Source organism: Ascaphus truei, chromosome 4, assembly GCF_040206685.1.
Source record: "Ascaphus truei isolate aAscTru1 chromosome 4, aAscTru1.hap1, whole genome shotgun sequence".
Lineage (NCBI taxonomy): Eukaryota > Metazoa > Chordata > Amphibia > Anura > Ascaphidae > Ascaphus > Ascaphus truei.
The window spans coordinates 347420476-347444036 of NC_134486.1; the positions used below are offsets into that span (position 1 = coordinate 347420476).

The 23561-nt window shown below is 37.7% G+C and overlaps 1 protein-coding gene across 1 annotated transcript in view; it reads left to right on the top strand.

The window, feature by feature from the left end:
• CSMD1 (CUB and Sushi multiple domains 1) overlaps nt 1–23561 on the top strand; it is a 2556145-nt gene that overhangs the window by 2403259 nt on the left and 129325 nt on the right. Inside the window, exons 53-54 of the mRNA XM_075598211.1 lie at nt 4393–4566; nt 16852–17025. Of these exons, the coding sequence (XP_075454326.1) occupies nt 4393–4566; nt 16852–17025 (348 nt within the window). The remainder of the gene's footprint in view (nt 1–4392; nt 4567–16851; nt 17026–23561) is intronic.

Below are 23561 nucleotides of genomic sequence, written 5' to 3' on the forward strand. Positions count from 1 at the left end.
CATACAATTTTCAATATCTAGGTAGCTAAAATAAAGAGTTCAGTAATAAGTTCAAGATTCTATTCGTATCAAAGTAAAACATACAATGTAAACAGGTATATGTTTCCCTTTCAACATTTTTCCATTTGTGGATCAATTTGCATATTCACTGAAAACAAAGTTAGCCATCTGGGTATATACAAAACCAAACTAAAACACAAAGCATGTTTAGAAACAGAACTAAAACAAACACCAAGGTGTTGGCCTTTCTCAATTTGCTTTATTTTTCTACGTGTATTAAAATGTGTTGAATTATTTGGGGCCTATTTAAAAATCTTTAATCAGTGAATTTCAAGGCAAAACCAGAAATTGTTATGTGGATTTGCATCTCAATGAACTAATTAAGCACTTATTGCAAATGCATATCATAAGGAAAATGCAGTTTTTTATGGAATTGTTCAAATACGATATGAAAATTAGACATGTTGGCAAAAGTAAATATTCATGGTTGTTCATTAAGCTTCACATTGGAGCTTGGCCAGATTGTCACAACCTGAAGTCTCACCTCCCTGGGATATGTGAAATAAGGCTTTTGCTGGAATGGAAGGGAGAGAGAAAAACGAATGTATACTATTCCAGATCAATACAGCTACTGGAATGGTAAACTACATACAAATGGGAAAAAGCAGCTTTACTTAACACATTTAACTAATACAATTAGGATTTTTAGCTGGGGCTGTCATCTTTCCATCCTTTAGACGCTGAAACATGAAGTGGATGTGGGCCATGGGCAAGAGCTTAATGCAGCAGTCTGAGAACAAAAGCTATCACTTAATCAGTGAAGAACAAAAAAAGATGTACGTTATTTTTTTTCATGTTCCCCATGACAGTGGGCTTCAAAAGGTTAAGTCCATCCTTTGCTTGAGTAGGACAGGAAATTGAATTCTGCAGATAGTACCATAAAAGGCTCCTCCTCCTACCTGCAGGTAGCCTTTTTCCTGTCCTACAGCTAGGAGTAGTGTTTGTTATTTTGTACACCTAGGCACATGCACGGCTGTGCAGAAATGCCTTTAGCGCTCTGAACAAAGTGACAATGACGTCAGAGAGGCAACTGAGTGACAGCCTTATAAAAATTAATGCAATCTGCCGCTTGGAACGCTGTGCAGACAGGAAAGTAAATCAGTTGGAAGAAGCTGGAAGGGTTGCAGAAATCGGCATCGAAGTTACTGCAAGCGTCACTTCCTAAACCAGTGTGAGTCCTTAGTTTAGAGGGGACATCTAAAGAGAGTTGATTGTGCAGGACTAAATGCATGAGTTTTTTATGTCACGATACAGATGCAGCTTCCATTATTCAAACATATCACGCTTTGCATACTTCGGAATACCCATGTCATGGCGAGTCATGACCACAAGTTAGCGCGTTTTTATCGAGTGCAGAAAATGGCATTTTAGAGTTCTGGGTTTTAAACACCTGCAAATTGACACAGTACTGTACACATTACAATTAATTCATTTCTGCCACGGAAACGCGAAGAATTGCACCCGAAGAAATCGGGATCCATGAAATTCAAACAAAGGAACCGCGTGATTGGCTGCGTTGAGCAGCACACACGAAAACGGCTCTGTGATTTGTTTGAATAACGGCCGCTGCATCTGTAGTTCCTCTGTCATACAGATGCGCCGACGATTATTCTAAAACTTGCCTTAAACTTGCCTTGGAAAATCTGGGGCTATCACCAACAAGATCCAGGTACATGCTGGGTACATGCTGCAAACAGATTCATAGTTTTGTCATGGATGAAAGATACAGTAACTCAGGATCGTAATCACTAGAGATGCCTGCGGAACATGTGCAAAAGGCAAATAAGACTTGCAAAAGCACAATATTACTCCGACAATCTTCTCCAGAATACATTAAACCCAGCTAACTTCTAGAAGGTTATCAACGATATATTCCAGCCTTCAAATAATCAACAACCAAGTAATATCACTAAGGGGGATATCACTTTCACAAACCCCACTGACATTGCAAATGCATGCAATGATCACTTTGTGGGTTGTGCTACTAACTTATTAACGAAACACATCCTAAACCACAAACATGAATCTCATTATGTGAGTACCCCTATAGCCCCACCCTCTCCCAACACTGCTCACAATTTTCAATTTGTCCTAGTATCCGAAGAAGAGATTACACAAGCGCTCCTCAAATTAAAATTTAGCAGCCAATCTGGGCCTGATTTACTGCAATCTAAGCTCCTTAGACTGGGCGCCATAGCCTTTGCCAAACAATTGCTTCCATAGTCAACTCTATCCTGTCTGTAGGCCATATCCCTAAGAACTGGAAAACTGCCAGAGTTGTCCCAATCTTCAAAAGTGGGAACAAAACATGTTCTCAAACTACAGGCCAATCGCTCTTCTCCCAATACTATCCAAAGTCATGGAACAATGTGTTCACTCCCAATTAAGCGAGTACTATACCAAGACAAATTTCCCTAGCCAATTCCAATCTGGCTTTTGCCTCAAACACTCCACCGTAACTAACCTGTTAAAACTTTGTAATGAAATCCAGTGTGGAATGGAACGGGGACAACCCACTGGTGCAGTATTCCTAGATTTTGCAAAGGCTTTTGATACTGTTGAACATGTAATCTTGCTTAACAAACACCAGTTCTCTGGTATTGGGAAGCATGTTTTAAATTGGTTTCATTCCTACAGCTGCAGCGGCCATTATCCAAAAAATCACGAAGCAGATTTCGTGTGCAATGCTGTACTCCACGCAGCATGAATGCGGCCAATCGCCCCAGGCACCCACGCTTATTGCGATTGCTTTGTTGAATTGCATGGATTCTGTTTCTTTGGGTGCAATGAAATGAATTGCAATGTGTACAGTACTGTGCTACTGTGTCAATTTAAGGTTTTTAAAAAACAGAACTCTAAAATGCCATTTTCTGCACTCACCGCACTCCCGTGCGTTGGAAGAAATTCCGCGTCATGACATTGGTATTCCGATGTACACAACACGTGATTTGTTTGAATAACGGCCGCTGCAGTTGTACCTATCAGGTAGATCCCAACATGTGTCCATCTCACGCTCTAACTCCAACCCCTAGGATATCACTTCTGGGGCCCCTACTCTTTTCAGTGTTCATCAATGATCTTCCTACAGCTTGCAAGGGAGCTTTAATACACATGTATATAGATGACGTAATCTTATATGCACACAGCCATAGCCTCTCTGACCTTGAACACATACTTCATTCTGACTTTTTGAGACTTGAAAATTGGATTTCCCAAAACAAACTGTTTTTAAACACTAACAAGACTGTAACAATGGTTTCTGAGACCAAGGCTACATTTTTAAAAGCTTCCAATGACTGAGCTCCAGATCAGAACCAACGCTAGCACCACCCTAACTCCTGTTACTAGTTTTAAATACATGGGCATATGGTTTGACCCACATTTAACATTCGGAATGCACATTGATACACTGACATCCAAAACCTATGCCAAACTAGTTGTACTTTACAGGAACAAATCTTCCCTAAGTCTGCTGGTCAGAAAGCGTATCGCACAGCAGATGCTAATGCCAATTATCGACTATGGGGACATAGTATATGGCTCGGCACCCCAAACTCACCTTAGCAAACTGGACACCCTCTACAATTCAATATGCCATTTTGTTCTCCAATGCAACTACAACATACATCACTGCAAAATGCTCAAAGAACTAGATTGGTCATCACTTGAGGCTAGGCGCAATGTTCATCTTTCCTGTCTTGCCTTCAAATACTTTCTAGGCAAGCTACCCATCTATCGGAACAAGCTCCTCACCCCTACCACATGCAGCACTTATCAGAGATCTGACTCCAGAAGACTGTTCATGGTCACAAAGTTCATAAAAGTATCTGGCCGCTCCTCCTTCTCTTACCGTGCACCCCACAACTGGACCAACCTACCGGAGACTCTCACATCTGCCACTGGTCTATGTTCTTTCAAAACTAAATCTGTCTCACATTTTAATCTTGCCTATAACCGTTACATACGCCTATAATATATACTTATATATAATGTTTCACTTATGTAACTGTATTTGTTACCATGTATTATTTGTCATCTTAACTCAATGCCCAGGACATACAGTACTTGAATATGAGAGGTAACTCTCAATGTATTACTTCCTGGTAAAACATTTTTTAAATAAATAAATAATATGGTTCCAGGAAAAGAAAATGATGGTAAATTGGATAAATGTTCTCTCTTCAATAACCAGGGGAGCCCAGAGTTAATATAATGTTATATAAAAAATGAAAAATAATGAAAAGTTCCTACTCAAACCCAGAGAAGTGACAACTCTACTTGTTGCGCAAATACTGTATAACATACTTGTTTTGTTGCATTCATATATTTTAGCTGGCCACTGTGGTTCACCGGATCCAATTGTAAATGGACATATAAGTGGTGATGGTTTCAGTTATCGAGACACTGTGGTCTATCAGTGTAATCCTGGCTTTCGACTAGTTGGCACATCTGTTCGAATATGTCTACAGGATCACAAATGGTCTGGGCAAACACCGGTTTGTGTTCGTGAGTATTTATTTTGTTAAATTAAATTACTCCTGATTTTATTATACTCTAAAAAAAATTGACACTGGTATTTGTAATATTTTCTAGCTAATATTTTGGGATAACAAATGAACTGTTTGCATATGTAATATCCTACAAAATAAAACATTAGGTTTTACTAGTGCAGAATAACAGCAATGCTTATAAGATTGTTATAATATAATCTGTGTATGTATAAAAAAAATCAAGATACTGTAAGTGTGTTTATTGTAATGTGTAGAGGTTGTAAACATGCTTGTGGTACTGTAGGGGTCATTTATTTCGTTTCACTGATGAGCAACTATAGGGATGTTTATACATAGTGTGGCAGGATGGCCTCGCGGCGGGGTCAGTAAGACGCTAGACACGATGGGAAACTTTAAACACTAGTGGTTTATTAGCCACAACCAAAATAAGTATGGGTGCACTGTCCCTTTAAGAAACTACTTTCTTGAAAATTAAAGCCTAGTCCCGTTAGGGACACTAACTCACTTCTTGAACCCTTACTAACAGGACAGCCAGCTAATCTGGTCATGCCCAAAACATGCTACACAAAGGATAACCGATACGTATAAGAATAATGTCTTATCTGTTTTGCCGCTCCAGTAGCAAACAGGAACACGGTTCCGGGGAGCAGGCTGTGTCCAGCCTCGCAGCGATCTTGATCTTTATCCTGGGTTGGGGTCCCAGCTGGTCCCTGTAGCCTAGCTCATCGCAGGACTGGGGGACCAGAGCAACAGCAACGGCTTCCCAGCCGGGAGAGTTCTCACCACCCTCCTGTGGAAAAACAAGCTCTCTGTGTGTGTGTCACTTCCTGCTTTTAAACCTGCAGTCTCTCAGGCCTCCTGCTTAATTAGGCTGCAGGTGTGCTTCTTTCTGTCTGAGGAGATTAACACTTTGTGAACTGGCTGCAGCGTCTCTCCATTCACTATTCCAGCCTACTGAGTCAGTGACTCTGTCACAATAGTTATGTAAATACAAATATACGATAAGTAACTGTCATCTAAATTTAGCATACTGTAGGTTGAACTTGATAGACATATGTCATTTTCAACCTCATATACTATGTAACTATATAACCATGTTCATTTTTAGTAGAAGGGATGAACATAACTGGTTAGAGAGTTGTAATCAGAAATGTGTGAAAGGTAACTGGACGGGGTTAGACCAGGAATTGAGCCACTGAGGTGTGTTGATTAGTTGGACAAGTGCCTACTTAGCAGACTCAAATGTCCATTGGTAAATAGGGGTCCATGAGACTTTACAAAGTGCCAGAGAATATGGCCAGGTGACTCACTAAATAGGGCCTTCTAATTCCCCAATCCTCAGCAGAGATCTTCATTATGGATGTGACTCTGGCAGTCCTTTCAAAAGGAAAAGGCATGTGTTCTCATCGGAGTAGAAGGCTAGGAAAATTTGTTTGGTAAAGAGTACTTTTTTTTGCTTATGAAGATTGCCTTACTGAAAAATCATTGATGTTGTTTATTTGGAGTTTTATTATTCGTGATGTGTGATTATGAAGAATTATTTTTTGCTTCTGTTTTTGTAATCAAATCCGTGGCACCTTCATATTCCAAGACCTCCTCTATTGTACAAGAATGGAAACGATACTTGGTCAGGTCAAGAGTATTGAGCAATTAAAAGAAGAAATAAACCTGGCCCATTGAAAGAACTTAGGTGTACCATATTGACATGGATGGGCTACACATACAGATGTCCACGGACCCGCAGACAAGGAAGCAAAAGACTGCGGGGCCAGGACAGTGTCTGCCTTTATCACTCTGCCGATGGAACCTTCATTAATCCTCTGGTGCCACAAATGCAGGGGTTGCGTGACCGCATGTGGCAGTGGAACCGAAGACAATAAGAGGCCTAGTCTTTAAACCTTCATAACCCACTTATTGAGGCCTTATCGAGGACAGGTGTTAGCCCCTTAATGACAATAGCGGTTATTAATCGCTAAGGTGATTAAGGGGTTAGGAGCCATTAGATTGTATTTTTTCATATACTCTTGCTGGCAACGGAGGACACGGACCTGCAGTATGCTGACGAGGATGCCCTTCATGATGGCAGGGGTAAGTAGAAAGTGTTATTTACTTTATTTATGCTGAATGGCTACGGTTAGCTTTTATAATGGGCAAATTAGCTTTTATCCATGTCATGGTAGATCAGGTCACATCAACACATTAATACTGGGTTTCTGGATTGAGCACAACAAGGAGGGCAAAATAAATTGTAATTTATTTCTTATTCAGACAAACACACAATTCTTCACAATTACACTGGATAAACACGTACTGGGATGGGGAAGCAAAATCAAATGTCCATGGAACAAATTACTTGAAAACAAAGTCTCTGGGCACCCCAACACGCATGCAAGTGGGTGCGCGATTTGAGCCATGCGACAATTCTCGGCTAGGGGCAAAAGGTGCCACCCCTATATCTCACCAGAGGAAAGTTGTTTGTTTATTCCTTACAGGATTAGTTCGGGAATCCTTAGCTCAAACAAATTCTGGAGGAGGGGTGCGAATCTTCGTTACGATGTAGTTAACCCCTCACACTCCGGAACCGCTGACGCTGTAACTTGGACGGATCATAACTGAATCCGATGAATCTTAGATGGAACACTCTAGGTCTGGGCTGCAGGCATTTTTATAAGGTTAAGGGTCCTATCTGTAACATCCCCAGCCAATCCTCCTGTGGGAATAACTTTTCCCACCTATCCGACTTGCCAATAGCTCACAAAAAGGGCAGAAGTTGCTTCCCGGTCTGCTAAGAGCATGCGCTAAGGGGAAACCTAAGCTGCTTAGCATACCGGGCCCAACCTCTTACTTGGCGACAGTAAATCTGGGGTTTGGTTATCAAGTGTTAATAGCCCATACTTTGCACCGGCATCTGGTACTTGACAATATTCCGGCCACCCTAACACCTAGGGTCTCTAAGGCTTTTCAACTCCGGACTTCTCTAGACACTGGGGCACCAACTTTGCAGGGTACCCTTTGAAGTACGGATATGAAAAATCCCTCAGCTCATCCACCCTTAACTCATTGACATGTTAATATATTCATTGCTGGGCTGGCAGGAAAGGGTTCCTGCCTTTACATTTTAAAACATACTGAAATACAGTTTATTTTTATATGTACCTTCTGTATGTACGTGGGATATAAAACCAATATGTATGTGAATGTTAAATTCGCCACTAACTGTATACCAAAAATTAGAGTGCTAGCTCGTTCCTAACCAAAGTGAGTTACCTAATTGAATAAGCTCTGTGATGTGGTTTGCGGTTTTACTATTGGCACACAATGTATCACTGCTTGCCGGTTTCAGTAACTGCAAAAGCACTCCAGCACTTGACCTTAATTGGTTAACGAGACCACTGGATACATTGTACAGTAGCAGTCTGGGCACTTCAGCTAGACCGCAGACCACTTATCCACTTAACTTTGTGGTTAAGACTTTCTTTGAAGAGTCTGCGGTTTAGGAAGTACTTCAGAACTTCAATGGAGCCGCTGACCACAGACACACTTATTCAATTGACACTTGGTAGAAGCTCCCCCTTGTGTTGCGAATACAATTTGCAGATTCTACAGTATATTCATTCATAGGACTGCAGCTAGTTCTTTAGCTGCAAAACGGGGACAATACAGTTAATGTATAGGGGAAACATGGCATTGTGGTGACCAACAATTAATCCCTACATCCCCAACTATGTTATGGGGTAACCAGATGCTCCTGAGAACTTTATTATTGGCCTGGTTAAACCCTTCACCGTCACAATCCATATATGGATAATAGTTATTTTGCCCATTAATTTACAGTATGTGTTGTGGGGGGTTGTTGGGTGTAGAGGAGGTGGGTAGTAGGGTTGTTGTGTTTATTTTTGTTTCTTGGGTGTAGAAGGATTGGGTGAAGGGGGTAGTAGCCCCAAGGGTGGGTGTTTAAGCCTTACGGGGGGTAGTGGGACTGGTTAACCCCTTCATTGCCATAGTGGTTCCCACTGCTATGGTAGTGAAGGTGTTAACTCCTCCTGCAACCTTTCAGCAAGGCCTAGGGACTATTACCCCCTTCATCCACTACTCTGCCTCAAGAAACAGGCTTTTGAGGTTTAACCCCTTCATTGCCTTAGCTGTTAGCCGCTACGGTAATGAAGCTGTTTCAATATAAATTTTAATACTAGTGTAGATGAGCAGCGGGTCATCAGTGCAGAACCGCATTGCTTTCAGGTCCAGGGACCCCATGCATCCCGAGATACAGGCCCCGTTATGACGTGCCGGTATTTTTATTTTTATTTATTTTTATAATAATATATTATATATGTACTGTTTATAATATATTATTATATAATATATAAGTATATAATAATAAAAATAGTAAGAAATAACATTTTATTCTATTCTATTTTTATTATTATTTATAATAAAATATTATATATATATATATATATATATATATATATATATATATATATATATATATATAGTATTATTATCTAACTAAAAAAACATATTTTATAATTATTAGTATTAGCATTATTATTAGTACTGAAGCATTATTTCTTGTAATTATTACCATGTATGTTCTGTCATTTGGATGTAGCACTGGGCACCCCCTGTCGTTTGCTGTATTCACTTGCCACAGCCCTCTGGCACTCTATGTGACATTACATATAGTCAAGATTAGGTTGGTGTGGGCGTTTGAGCTTGCTGGGCTTGTGTGTAAATATATATATTTGTATATGTGTGTATATGTAAATATATATACATGTAGAGGTATCAGTACCGTGTTGGAAGAAGAGATCAGTGTATCTCGAAAGCTCGCACAAATAAAAGCATTTCGTTAGCCACAGAACAGTATCATCTATTTATTTTTTTATTAAATATATATATATATACAAACTTACCAGAGTGCTGTCTCCTGATCTCATGCTTCAAACGGTATTGTATGGTTTATTATTGCTTTATGGGTCAAGCACCCAATTTTTTCTACTTGCAAGTGGAGTACCGTCTGCTTCTGTGGATTATATATATATATATATATATATATATTCCACAGAAGCAGACGGTACTCCACTTGCAAGTAGAAAAAATTGGGTGCTTGACCCATAAAGCAATAATAAACCATACAATACCGTTTGAAGCATGAGATCAGGAGACAGCACTCTGGTAAGTTTGATCACAAGTTTTTGTATTGAAAAAGACACATAAACCATGTGTGTCTTTTTCAATACAAAAACTTGTGTATATATAATATTTTATTATAAATAATAATAAAAATAGAATAGAATAAAATGTTATTTCTTACTATTTTTATTATTATATAATAATATATTATATATGTACATATATAATATATCATTATAAATAATAATAAAATAGTATGCACAGCTCTCTTAAGGTCCAGCCACAGCATTTATATCAGGTTGAGGTCTTGACTTTGACTGGGCCATTGCAACACCTTGATTCTTTTCTTGTTCAGCCATTCAAAAGAACTGTTGCAGGAGAAGAAGTTCTGCATTTTAGAATCGACTTGTCAAAGTCCGGATCTAAACCCCATTGAATTGTTGTGGCAGGGCATGAAGTGAGCTGTCTATGTAAGGAAACCCTCAAATGTCCCTGAGTTGAAGCAGTTATGTGACGAGGAATGATCCCAAATTCCTCAAAACTGATGTGAGAGACTGACCAGCAGTTACAGGAAACGCTTAGTTGAAGTCATTGCTGTTCAAGTGGGTGTCATTACTGTAGGTATTTAATCTAAAGATTTACATACTTTTTCACATGGATATTGAATGTTGACTCATTTGTGAATAAATACATTTTGAAAAAGTATCATATTTTTGTGTAATTTGTTTGATCAAGCTATCTTTATCTATTATTAGGACTTAGATTAAGATATAAGTACATTTTAGGTTTGAAATATGTAAAATATGTGAAAATACTAAGGGGTTCACAAACTTTCTCGCCACTGTATATTTCCATAGATTTTAGGACCATATTTACCTGGACCACTTGGAGTCCTAGAAGGAAATTTACAGACCATTCAAGTCAAAGGGCTGTAGAAAGTCTTCCAGAATCTTATGGTATATTATTGTTGAAGACTGCTTAGTAAATATGGGTCGTATTGGCTGTATTGGTGCATAATATCACAACATATTCCAGAATAAAGAATAAAGCTCGTTACATGTGCATCTCTTTCTAAAAATGGGTAGCGCTATTTACAGTGCAGCATCTTTTTCTTCCTTTCTACCTTTCTTTTGGAAGGTTTATGTATTTCACACTGCTTGATTTGACTTTTAGCATAGTCTTTTTCAAACTCATTTCAACAAGTATTTGTATGTGCCTTTTGTAATTATAGAGTTATACCGTGTTTTTTATACTTCAACACTTTTTCCTTTTTAGATTGAAGATTCAAGCTAGGAACATATCTATATAATTTCAAAAGGGTGTAAAGTTCAGTGAATCTGATTGAATTTGATTGCATATATACATCTGTATGAGCCAAGTAGGAAATGTGGAAGCAGTTGCCTGATTGCACCATTTTCTGAGGTAGCCAAGGATAAAAAGAGAAACATGATTTAAATTCAGAATTTTATAGAAGGTAGGGAAACTAAGCATGATAACAGTAAGGAGTTTAGAGTACCAGAAAGAGAGAGAGGGATTATGTTTATTATATTAATTATTAATAATAAATATCAAAAGTGAATTTAACTATTGAATTGCTTCAGAGAACTAGAATACACTGAGTGGGCTAGTTTGATATTTTTAATTTCCAAGAAGTGCAGGTAAATTGAGTTTAAAACTTTTATTTGGGGAATAGAGTTGTATTAGTTTACACACTTTATGCCCGAAGACAATGAATATTACATCCTCTGGGGATGGATTGACAAACTGTTAGAAAGAGAATGGCCATAATATGTGGGCATTGTACACTAAGGCAGGGGGGTGCAAACTTTTTTCCTTGCACCCCCCTATCGGCGGTCCCCATAAACCCGCGCCCTCCTAACCCCCACTTACCTGCGCTCCGGCGTCATGACGTCACGTTGCCATAGCAACGTGACGTCACATGACCTCGCAGCGTCATTTTGACGCCGCGTTGCCATGGCGACGCAGGAAGGAAGCCGCCGGATCCTAGGTAAGTAAAGGTTTACAGAGGCCCTGCAGCTCCCCCGGCACTTAATTTAAGTGCCTTCGGGAAGCGCGTGGGGCCTCTGTAAACCCCGCGCCCCCCCGCCGGCAGTCTCGCGCCCCCCTAGGGGCTCGCGCCCCCCAGTTTGCCCACCGCTGCAGTAAGGTATTGTCAATAATTACATAGTTCGAGAAATAATGATAGTTTGGAGAAGATCACTCATTATTTGGTCAGAAAATGGTTATATTAAGTGGGACATTCCCACTCCTTTAAAAGTATTTTGTACTGCTCCAGTTCCCTTTGTACCAATTTTAACCTGTCCTACAGTAGTTCTGACATCAGCACCCAGTGAAATACTGTATTAACTGCCACTAGTAATAAAGTAACCTCATGCTATACAGATGTAGCCAGATTTACTGTTTTCGGTACCGTGACAAGGTGCGAGATTAAAGCCCTGTGAACAATTTGGTCACCCCAGCTCGTCCGCATGCCGGCCGCAGTCAGCAGCCAGAATTATTTGTGGGATTATTGCTGTAATTGCAATTCTTTATGTACCCGGCAGGTGGCACACTGAATATTTTTGCCTATGCAGGCGAATATATTGTTTTAAAAAAACGACACACCCGTTTCTACATAATATACTGTCTTATTAATTTATTGCATATGACTGATGGTGCACTGAATACAGTTTCAATACAAGATATAATGAAACAAAACAGAAAGAAATGTCTGGTTTGAAATGTCTGGTTTGAGAGTTTTTATTAGTTCAATCTGACCTTGTATTGCACAAAAAAAAAACTAGAGGTACCTACTGTACTTTAGTCAAAATATACTAGAGGTTTTTTTCACAACTTGTGTAACATGGCAGGGAAATGCAATGAGGAATCACTGGTTAGACCATGTACAGCTATGTACGGTGCCCCTACGTACAGCTATTTTGCCATTCAGGAAAGTTCTGATAAGAGGGCAACACTCTCTCAGATCTATCAATATATCAGTATCAAGAACCTATTCTACAACAACAGCAAAAAGGATGGAAGAATTATATTCAACACAATTTAAGCATTAATGACTGCTTTATTACAATATCGCAAGCTGGCATGCGAAATGGGTTCTGGGCATTACACCCTTCTTGGACAGATATGTTTATTCTCAGCAATTTTAGAAGGAGAAAGTATTGAATAGACCTTTCTATCCTCTCCAACCTATCTGCACCCATCCAAGTACTTGCACTCCTAGTACATGTACGGTCTGACCAACTCTGAAAATTGAATGATCGACTACAACTACTCCTGCAACTATATGCAGCACTCAACTTCTACAGTGGGTTGAACCACAACTACAACTTGATGCCACTCTATTTTCTGCCTCTACCCAAAGATAGTTAAGGTAAATTCAGTTTACATAAAATGTGCATGTACCAGAGGTGAGTATATATAAGGTTTTAAAAGTTAAAAAAAATCATAACGACACTTATAATTAAGTTAATATCAGAAGGTGAGTTGCTAGTCATCAGGTGGAGCAAGCATTGGGGAATGATCATTGGGTGGAACACCATGCCCCTTGCGCTGGGGCATGTCTTGTGTGCTCAGAATTGGTAACTGGCACTTCCTATTTGTGACATGAGTTTGCTTCCCTGGCTTCAGCTGGGGTAGGGTTCTGTAAGTCTGGGTGTAGGATTTCCCTCCACAGCAGTCTAGGGACCAGTACCTTCCTCGCCAGAGAGGCATATATTATATTAGAGGTTGCTAAAATTCAACACTTAAATATTTGGACACAATGCTTACCTAACTTGCATTACTCACATTCAGCATTAATAATTCTCCCTCCCACCTTAGTGGCTAGTTGACGCAGTGTGGGTGGTTAGGCTTACCGGCAGGTTGCAGGAGGGGTTGACCCCTTCATTACCTTAGGGGACGTAACCACTAAGGTAATTAAGGTGTTAACCACTCTTACTACCAACCCGAGAGGCCTAACCACCCATCCCAGGGCAACTACACCTTCACCCATCTTATTCCATGCATGCGCTTGGTCAACTCTTTTAAACAATCTGCAATAAGGAAAAATAGTTTAGAAGCATATCGTTTGGAATGTGCATAAACAGTACATGTACAGTACTGCACTTTACCTCACATACCCAAAGGTCCAGAACAAATTGCATCTCATTAGTCTTATGCTGGTCTGAGACACTGAGATATCATGTTTGTTCTGCAGAATATCTTAAATATCTGCATTAGATTGCTCATCATTTTCAACATTGATCTTGTCCCCAGCTGAAACATTTCACTGTGAAAGACAAAATTCGAAGTACTGTACATACCTGTACTCTGTTCTAACCTTGCAGACCAATTTACGAACAGAGGATGAGCATGATACCTAATGTAGTGTAGTGTCTCCTGCATGCCCCCTTGCCATAGCCAACATTGAATTTTCCTTGTTTACAATTCCTTCTTGTACATGTGCATTATTCTTATTCTAGTTTCTTTGTAAAAAAAATGTGGTCATTGCTGCTATTCAGTATGTTATGAATTACTAATGAATGTGTATTGCTTCTATGTTATATTATACAGGTACTGTATACTTAAGATTCAGTTACAGGTATACACCTACATTTGACACCTAACAACCAATCACCAACTTAGACCCTCCCAATATTAACATCATGTAACGATTGTTGCCACAGTGATGTCAGTGGTACTGTACATAAATTCAAATGGAAATTGTTTTGCCATAGTCACTGATTTTTATCAGAACTCTTGTGCTTCAATGATGGATCAATCCAGCTTCTAGACACAAGAACCTTCTGTACCACTCTCAACCCTAAGGAGCCTAAGAAAGCGTAGGATACCTGCTGATACCAGACTACTTTTGACGTAACAAAACATGCGTACAAAGAATAAAGTAGGAAAAGAAAACAAGCAGCACCAAGAACTCACCAAGGAAAGACTCCAGGACCGATGTGGAAAAATAAGAAGATGATCAAAACCCTTGTCATTCATGAACCCCAAAACACTGATTCTGCACCTGATACAGTACAGTACCTGCACCCCAATCACCATTTCACCCAGCGCATATAACCTCTTACCTAGTGCTTCCCACTCCAGACCCTGCTCACCTAACTCCAGACCCTAATCATCTGAACCAAAACCTAGTTCAGCCCAAATCAGAACCAGCACTTTCCTACTAATTACAGAGCTCCAGTCTTGCTGTAACTGGTAACTTGGTCAAACGCAGCTTGGAAATGTCAAATGATTTTGTTATGTACAATTATAATGCCACTGTGCTAAACACACCTGTAGCAAAACCTACAGTACCATTGATCGGGCCCTGCCACAACATCTGGTGCAAACACTGAACACTATGGAAAGATAAATTTACTTTATTTTGGAGAGGATGGACTAAATGGCGAAGGAGATGTGGGAATTGCGAGGGACATGACGGGTCTCTATTTGATTATACTGTAGGTAAACAGCAGCAGGAGAGAGCAAGACATCTGGAGGAAACCTCTTCCCCCCCCCCCCCCCCCATGTGCATCCATGCAATACCCAGATTATAAGAAGCACACCAAACAACCTAGACAATGATGATGACTTTGTGTTATACGCCCCCATGCTACACTGACCTGCAGGAAAATGGTATCCCGGAGCAGTTACCAGTGTCTTTTTTCCAAAGCACACATGCAGAACCACAGAGGTAAAGATACATCAGTATCAATGTCCGTGGGGGTCCAATAAATTACATCCTTCTTTCAATAATATCAGGGGAAACTTTGCAAAGCTATGTTACATACATCAAGGGACAGCTGAGTCGATTTGCCCAGCTAATCTTCCAGCACCATGTGACTTTTGAAAATTATGCCCAGTGGGTGGGCCAGACATGCTATTTTTAATAGTTTGAGGAGAGCTATTTTAGATGACCTTGAGAAGCAGTTTAAATGCACTACTGCAGAATTCAAGAACGTGAACTACACAATCAATGGACTTTTACGACATCAGAGGACTGGGCTGGAGTCATAATTGAATGAAACTGATGACTGAAACATAATTTATTTTTTACATACTGTACATTCAGTTTTTAATACAGTAAATTATGTTTTGTCATTGTGTAATCCTTTTTTTAAATCCATTCTACAGATTTGGCAACCTAGATTTGTGTAGGGAACACATTCCGGGATAATTAATAATTAAGGTAATGTATGCATTCCATTCAATGGGCGATACTTGTACTGCGTGTGTGCACAAATTTAATTAACCATATATGTGTACCATACAGTTTACATAGAATACGCTTTTGCAGCACAATGTAATGAATGCATCTATTTCTTATCGGTTATTTTACAGGTGAAACGGTAGAAGACACAGCCAGAAGACGATGTCGATTGCAGGAGATTGTATTATTGTAAAAATAACTTCGTTATTTATCGCTAGGAACTAATTTACTCCAATAAAAATTTCATATTTTAAAATACTTTTTAGTCCTCTGAATTATTTTATGAGAATAAGGAATTCATTTTAAAGGGAAAAAAATAAGCTCTAATTAACTCTAATAAAAAATGAATACGGTAAAACTACTATTTAGTCACCTTAAGTTTATTTTGCGTTGAAATTAAAATGGAATAAGGGGTGGATTACATTGCATTTAGATTAAAACCGCACTAGCAGTGCCTATCATTATTTCAGAGTACTACACTGCAGCAAAACTCAATTTTTCAGTAGTGGTACAGTTGAGATCGCGCGTCCGCAACATGCAAATAAATGCCGGGGATTTAAACTTGGTTTTGCACAGCACTGAAAACAGTAAATCTGGCTAATCTGTAGTGGTCCTTCTTGATGCAAAAGGAACAAGCCTTAAAGGAAAGTTAGTAATTTGTCATAAAAATTAAATAAAGGTTTCTACTTTCTACAAGTACTGTACTGTACTTGATTTTATTTTTTACAAGTTTAAGGATTAATCGTTATTCAATAATATAATGGCCTGTAGAAAAAGAATAATCTCACAAATAAAATACTATTATCACTTAGGATATTCTAAAATGTTTGTGGTGGGTTTTCAAATTGATTTATAAAGGCAGCCTGAATTGCTACTTTTATAAGCAAATAAATGATACATTAAACTTTTATCCTATACTGTACTTTTTTCCAGCAATCACTTGTGGCCACCCTGGAAATCCAGCTCATGGAGTTACCAATGGCAGTGAGTTTAATTTAAATGATGTTGTAAACTTCACTTGCAACATAGGCCACATACTTCAGGGTGCATCTCAAGCACAGTGTCGCAGTAATGGACTATGGAGCAGTTCTCTTCCAAGTTGTCGAGGTAAGGGACACAAAGTAATTTCTTATCTCTGTACAATATGTTCTAACAAAATATAGTGTTTTTTTTTTTTAAACAATAAAAAAAAACATTTGTTTTAACTTTAACTTTGAAATAAATTGTCTACTTTTACTGGTTTTTGCCTTAGATAAATATATTAATTAGTGCTTAACCATTATGCATCCATAACCCTTTTAGTTATCAAAGTGTGATTAGAGAGGTTTGCAGCAAGTTTTAAAAACATATAAAACAGTGAATTAGGATACTGTCACTTTAAACTACACCAGTGAATTTTTTAATGGTTACTGTGTGTGTATAGTACTGTGTGTGTATGTATATATAATGGTTAAATATATATAATGGTTATATATGGTTATGGTTTATTTATATATATATATATATATATATATATATATATATATATATATAGTTATACGTTACCGTTCCAAGGATTGGTAAACAAGAGACAGCACTCAATGTTGAAGATCAAAGTGTATTAGTGAAAGCAAAAATACATCCAGAAACCCAACGTTTCGGTCCTACAGAATGGGACCTTCCTCAGGGGGATCCCCCTGAGGAAGGTCCCATTCTGTAGGACCGAAACGTTGGGTTTCTGGATGTATTTTTGCTTTCACTAATACACTTTGATCTTCAACATTGAGTGCTGTCTCTTGTTTACCAATCCTTGGAACGGTAACGTATAACTACATTCTCTATATGGGACGTGCACCTGTGGCTTAACAGCACCTATTGGAGTGCCAACTGCCTTATCTGACTATATATATATATATATATATTATATACACACATATATATATATATATATACATAAATAAACCATAACCATATATAACCATTATATATATTTAACCATTATATATATATATATATATATATATATATATATATATATACATAAATAAACCATAACCATATATAACCATTATATATATTTAACCATTATATATACATACATACATACATACATACATACATACATACATACATACATACATACATACATACATAAATACACACGCATGGTGAGGATTGTTGGTGGTAGTATATAACAAGAAGAACTCATGAGATAATAAAATAATTTTGTATATTTGTGATAATCATTTGTGATATCTGCTACAGTATATGCAGTTTATTTTGCATTGGTAATTCTAGAACTAGTCAGTGTTTGGAGTATCATTACTTTTCTGTATATCATGTAAATTTGCAATTCCACACTCCAATAACTTTAGGACTATATTTCTACCTACAAACTCAGCATTAATGTATGTGAAATCGGGCAATTGTTAATAGCACTTTAAAACATATCAATATCACCAGAGACACTACATGCATTAATGTGTTTCTCTTGATTACAGGTTTGCTTGATTTCAATGTTCAGTTACTTTCTGACGTGTAGTCAGTGTTGGCAATTCACTAGTCATTGTGCTGCTGTAAACCTACATGATTTGTGAAAGATACCCATAGATCATTGGTCCATCAAAGTACAGTAATGCAATTGGTGCTTTATCCTCATTAATATACACTAAACTGAGTATTAGTTGCCTGCATAATTATATTCTGGTCACAGAGTTATGTATGCACAGTACCCCAATGTAATTTCACCTTGTTCCATTTTACAGAAGGCTTTACATTTCTCAAATGTCTGAAACGTTATTAAGTGCAATTTTTGCAGAATCTATTTATGTTTTTGTTAAGCCAGTGCTGAATTAGTTTCTGCCGCATCATCAAACATTTTATTGTGTATTTTGAATGTCATTATTTCTACTGTACCATCATCACAAACAGCACATAAAACCTAGTTACATATTCTGTTTTATTCCTCTCCTCTAGTTGCTCCAGTTGAGAAGTACTTATGAACAATTCAGCTTGTTTTTGAGCTATTTTAAGTTATATAGCAATTCCTTGAAAATGTTGGGGAAAATCCTCAACATATTCCATAGATGCTGTAATGGCCCATCAAATTAACACAGCAGGGTCCGTGTGTTTGAATGGGACTCACACTGCTTGAATCCTATTGGCCTGCAAGTCCATTCAAATGCAGGGACCCCTGCTGTGTTAAACCGATGGGCCATTACAGCGTATATGGACTATGCTGGAAAGTGTTTGCGAGATGCTTGTGAATTTTCCTCACATGCAGGCTCAAAACTGGTAGTTGGATCAGTATCTTGACATGCAGTGAGTATAGGATAAGTGGATATTATTTTATGGTTCCTTAATTGGAGCATGCAATTATCCCTCATTAGAGAAATGTCTACTTGTGACCAGTTTTATCAATTTACTGTATTTAAATTATGTATACAAAGAACAATGTGTTAAGATTCTAAACTGCACCATATTAATAATCCAAGGTCCAACATCGTACAGTAAAATTAATTATTGTTAAAAAATAATGAGGTCATTTTCAAAGTTAAATGTATACAAACAAAGGAAATGTTTGTACTACAGCAATTTATGAAACACATATGAGTCAATACTTAATACACTGTATACATTTGCTTGAACTGTTTTTACATTAATAAATGCAGCAATTCGTCACAAATTGGGTACCTTCAGAAAGATTGTCTTTACTTTGAAAAAGGTGGTTACATGATGCTGCCAACATTTGTAGCTAAAAATTATTTCTCTAGCTTCCCCATGGAAATAATATACCTTTAAGCTGCAGACCAAGAAAAATCCTACGTGTGTTTTTCTTAAGAAATTAATTATTTGCTGTGAGAAAACATGTGTAGCATTTAAAAACAACATCTCTGAATTACATTTTTAATGTATTATAATGTAACAAGCATTTTTTTTGTTTCTATAGCAAACATTTACAAAGTCACATCCCCTTCCTCTTCTAAAACAGGCTCTGGCACACCCCTTTTTTGAGCCCTGCCCTCTCTAGCAGTTTACCAATTGTATCTAATTACTGTCTGGTCGCATGACCTTCCCCACAGAACTTTGCATCTTTGGTCCTCTTCTGCTGCACTGACAGCCATTTACTGGACCCATGAGCCGAATATTCGCCAATCGATCACAGGAGAACGGATCGACCGACAACTTAGCTAATTACTTATAATTGTGGGGATTGTATTGTTGCACATACAGTACTGTATTAAAAGGAGGAAAAATAAAAAGGCAGCTTCGACTGCTGCTTTAATGCAGCATTAACACTGCGGGTTAGAGGTTATTTTGAATTCTCCTTGCTGCAACAATGAGCAGATTTATCAAAGAAAGAATTCAAAATACTTTAAATGAGATTTGTTATTTATAAAACTTTCTATCACTACTGTTGAGCCACAGTGAATCTATATACTTTAAGAACACATTTTTTTGTAGCATCAGCTTTAGAGAGATAAAAAATAACAAGAAACACATGGTGCAATTCTACTAGTATTACAAACTAGTGATTTACAGCACATAATTCAGGGATACTACAGTACAGTAGTATTGTATTAAGTGCTGTAGCCTGCACACGCAGTGGATACTATGTACTGTAGGGCAGCTGCAACACATTGACCGGCACTTTACATACAGTAGAGTCTCGGTTATCCAACCTAAATGGGACTGAGACCATGTTGGATAACCAAAAATGTTGGATAATCGGGAAACATGAGGGGGGAGTGAAACAAATAAACTATTAATGCAGTATAAGTATGTACTATAAGTAATATATTAAATGCAGTTCAGTATAAGTTTGTATAATATATACACACACGTATTAGATTTATTAATACAGTACATCATTATTTAACAGTTATTGCTTAAAGAAATGAGTTATGCAGCTGGAGCGGAGCACAAGCACGCACAGATCTTGGATAAAACAGAAGGTTGGATAACCAAATGTTGGATAATATTGACTCTATACACATGTTCTACTTACTAGTGTTTCAGTGGGAGTGTTTAGAAATGGGCTGCCAGAAAGGGGCAGAAAGGAACAATAGAGGTGGATTTCCAGTGGGATACAATTCTCTGACTCCACTTTGCATGGATGTCGATGGCTGCTGCAAAAATTGACTAATTCTATTAACATGCCAGTGCATTGGTTGTTCATAAAACCTGTTGTGGCCAGTTGTTCTAAAGAGAAGATTGATAACCACTAACCTATTGTATGTCATTCTCCTAATGGACATTTAGCAAATTGGAGCCGTAGAAACACAAATGAAAATATTCCTGGGAAATGAAACATAGTTGTCTCTGCCCTGAAACTTTCAGATAAGTTGTTAAACTCCCCGAATTACATTATTTTAAAAGATTTTGCATAATACATATTAAACAGATTAAAAGAAGGCATTGTCCAACAAGCAGTAATAGTACATTTAAAATGAGAACCCTCTAATGGATTTTAAGCAAATGCCAGAGAGAATGGTGATAGGTACAGTAAGAGAAACTCTGTATTCCTTTCTTTTTCAAATTGACCCATTATGTTATTATTGTTTTGTAAATAATAATCTTATATTTGAGAATAACAAATAAGAGTATATATTACATATTCATATTGCATTGACAAATAGGATTGAACAATTCCATACTAGTGAAAGCATTTGCAGGTCAACTGCTTTATCATACTGTTATTATTAATTTTGATATTCATAAAATATGTATGATAATCTAATTTAAATGCTGCAGCACCATGTATCCTTCTGTATATTTCTCTCAGGAGGGTCATATATTGTTTTCTTAACAACTACACTGTTTTACATAGTTTCTTCAGAAATGTTAACAGTTTTTTTTAAGACACAAGGTGGGTGCTGAAGGATTTACAATATACTCATAATGGGCAATATACTCAGTTTGAATAGGACTGCCAGGGACCCCCACTGTGTTAATCCGATGGGCCATTAGTCTAGCTGCAGAAATCTCACCGACATGTTGTAGCGTTACTGTGAGATAGCTCCAGATTTTCCAAGGCAATTCGTCGGATACTGTTGGCTGCATCTGTAGAATCCTAAATTGTGTCAGTAATGATAAAGAATACTGATGTCCACTTTCGCATCTCAGACAGACCCCTCCTCGCCCAAACCTGCCTAAAGTGTGTCAGTTTCAATAATACTGTAGATCCATACATTTTGTAATACCCTACAAAGAAGGGCCTACTAAGTTTGTATACTGTTGAGTAATTACAGTAAAGCTATAGCCAGCTTGCTATGGTGACATACAGTAGAAGAATGCAATTGTGTATTTTTGCCACTAAAATAGTTAATGAATAATAATAATTTTATTTCATATAGCACTTTTCTTCTCAGCATACAGTACATACATTTTTACAGACACTGTCCCTGCCCAGATGAGTTTACAATCTATGTTTTTGGTGCAGGAAGATAACGTGAGTTGGTCACAAAGTCTGACACTGGGAATTGAACCAGCCTTCTCTGATTCAAAGTCAGTGTCATTGTTTGCAAGTGTCTTTACTCACTGAGCATCTCCTATTTCTCCTTCTCCCAGGAAAAATACATTATCTAAAATATGAATTATCACTGGAAAAGTAGTAATTATTCTATCACATACAACTGTAACCTACACAATTATCCCAGTCAACTCAATATTTTTTCTGGGTACTTATTTTTGTTAAACACTAAAGACTTACATAATTGTTGTGTCTCCTGAGCTCATAGCTTGATACAGTTCATATAAAACACAGAGCAGACAAACAGTGGAGATAGGTAAATCAAGTAAAGTAATATGATTAGCTGTGCACTACCAATGCACAAATCCCCCCAAAATAACTTGATAAACCGCTATGGCGTGAAATGTGTAGGTGTACTGTACCCTCCACTTTTAATGATGACACATTAAATATCAGTTTTTATTGGAGCATGTTTCTCTATATTATTTTATTTTTTGGGATTTCTACATTGGTAGTGCGCCACACTTTCATTTCGATTTCTTGCTGCTTCATCTTCATTTTCATGCTTCATTTTCACACAAATGACCTGACGATCTGCTGAACGGATGGTCCGACTCATCAACATGTGAGTGAGTTTGTTGTGATTATTTCACTATTTACCCATTCTCATTATGACTGGGGGGAAGACTGGGCTGATTGAGTAAGTCTTAAACACTGCTATTTCTGGACATTGGATGTGTTAGCCTTCATTGTATTTTCTAATTGAATGGCTCCAGACAGGCATTAGCTACCTTCTACTGTACATGTCTATACATACATGTGACTGGACTTCCTCATAGGAACCTCTTGATGAGAGATCAGTAAATTCATTACATATATATGCCTTCTATGTCTCTGAGCAACAAACCCTTTCTGGACTATATTTTCTGTTGTGCAAAAAACATGGAATCAATAAAAATTGAAAAGCTGTGAATAACATTCAATTTATACAAATATTAGCATGTGCTCTAGTAAAATATGCTTACATTATTCTTTTTTCCAGTTTATAAAAAAATATATATATACACCCAATTTTATCCAGGTTTTAATGTTTGGAAAATAAACACTGAAACAGTCCAGGAATATTTTTTCAACATATAAAAACTGAATACAAGAAATACAGTACTGCACATTCAGAAATGCATAAATATGC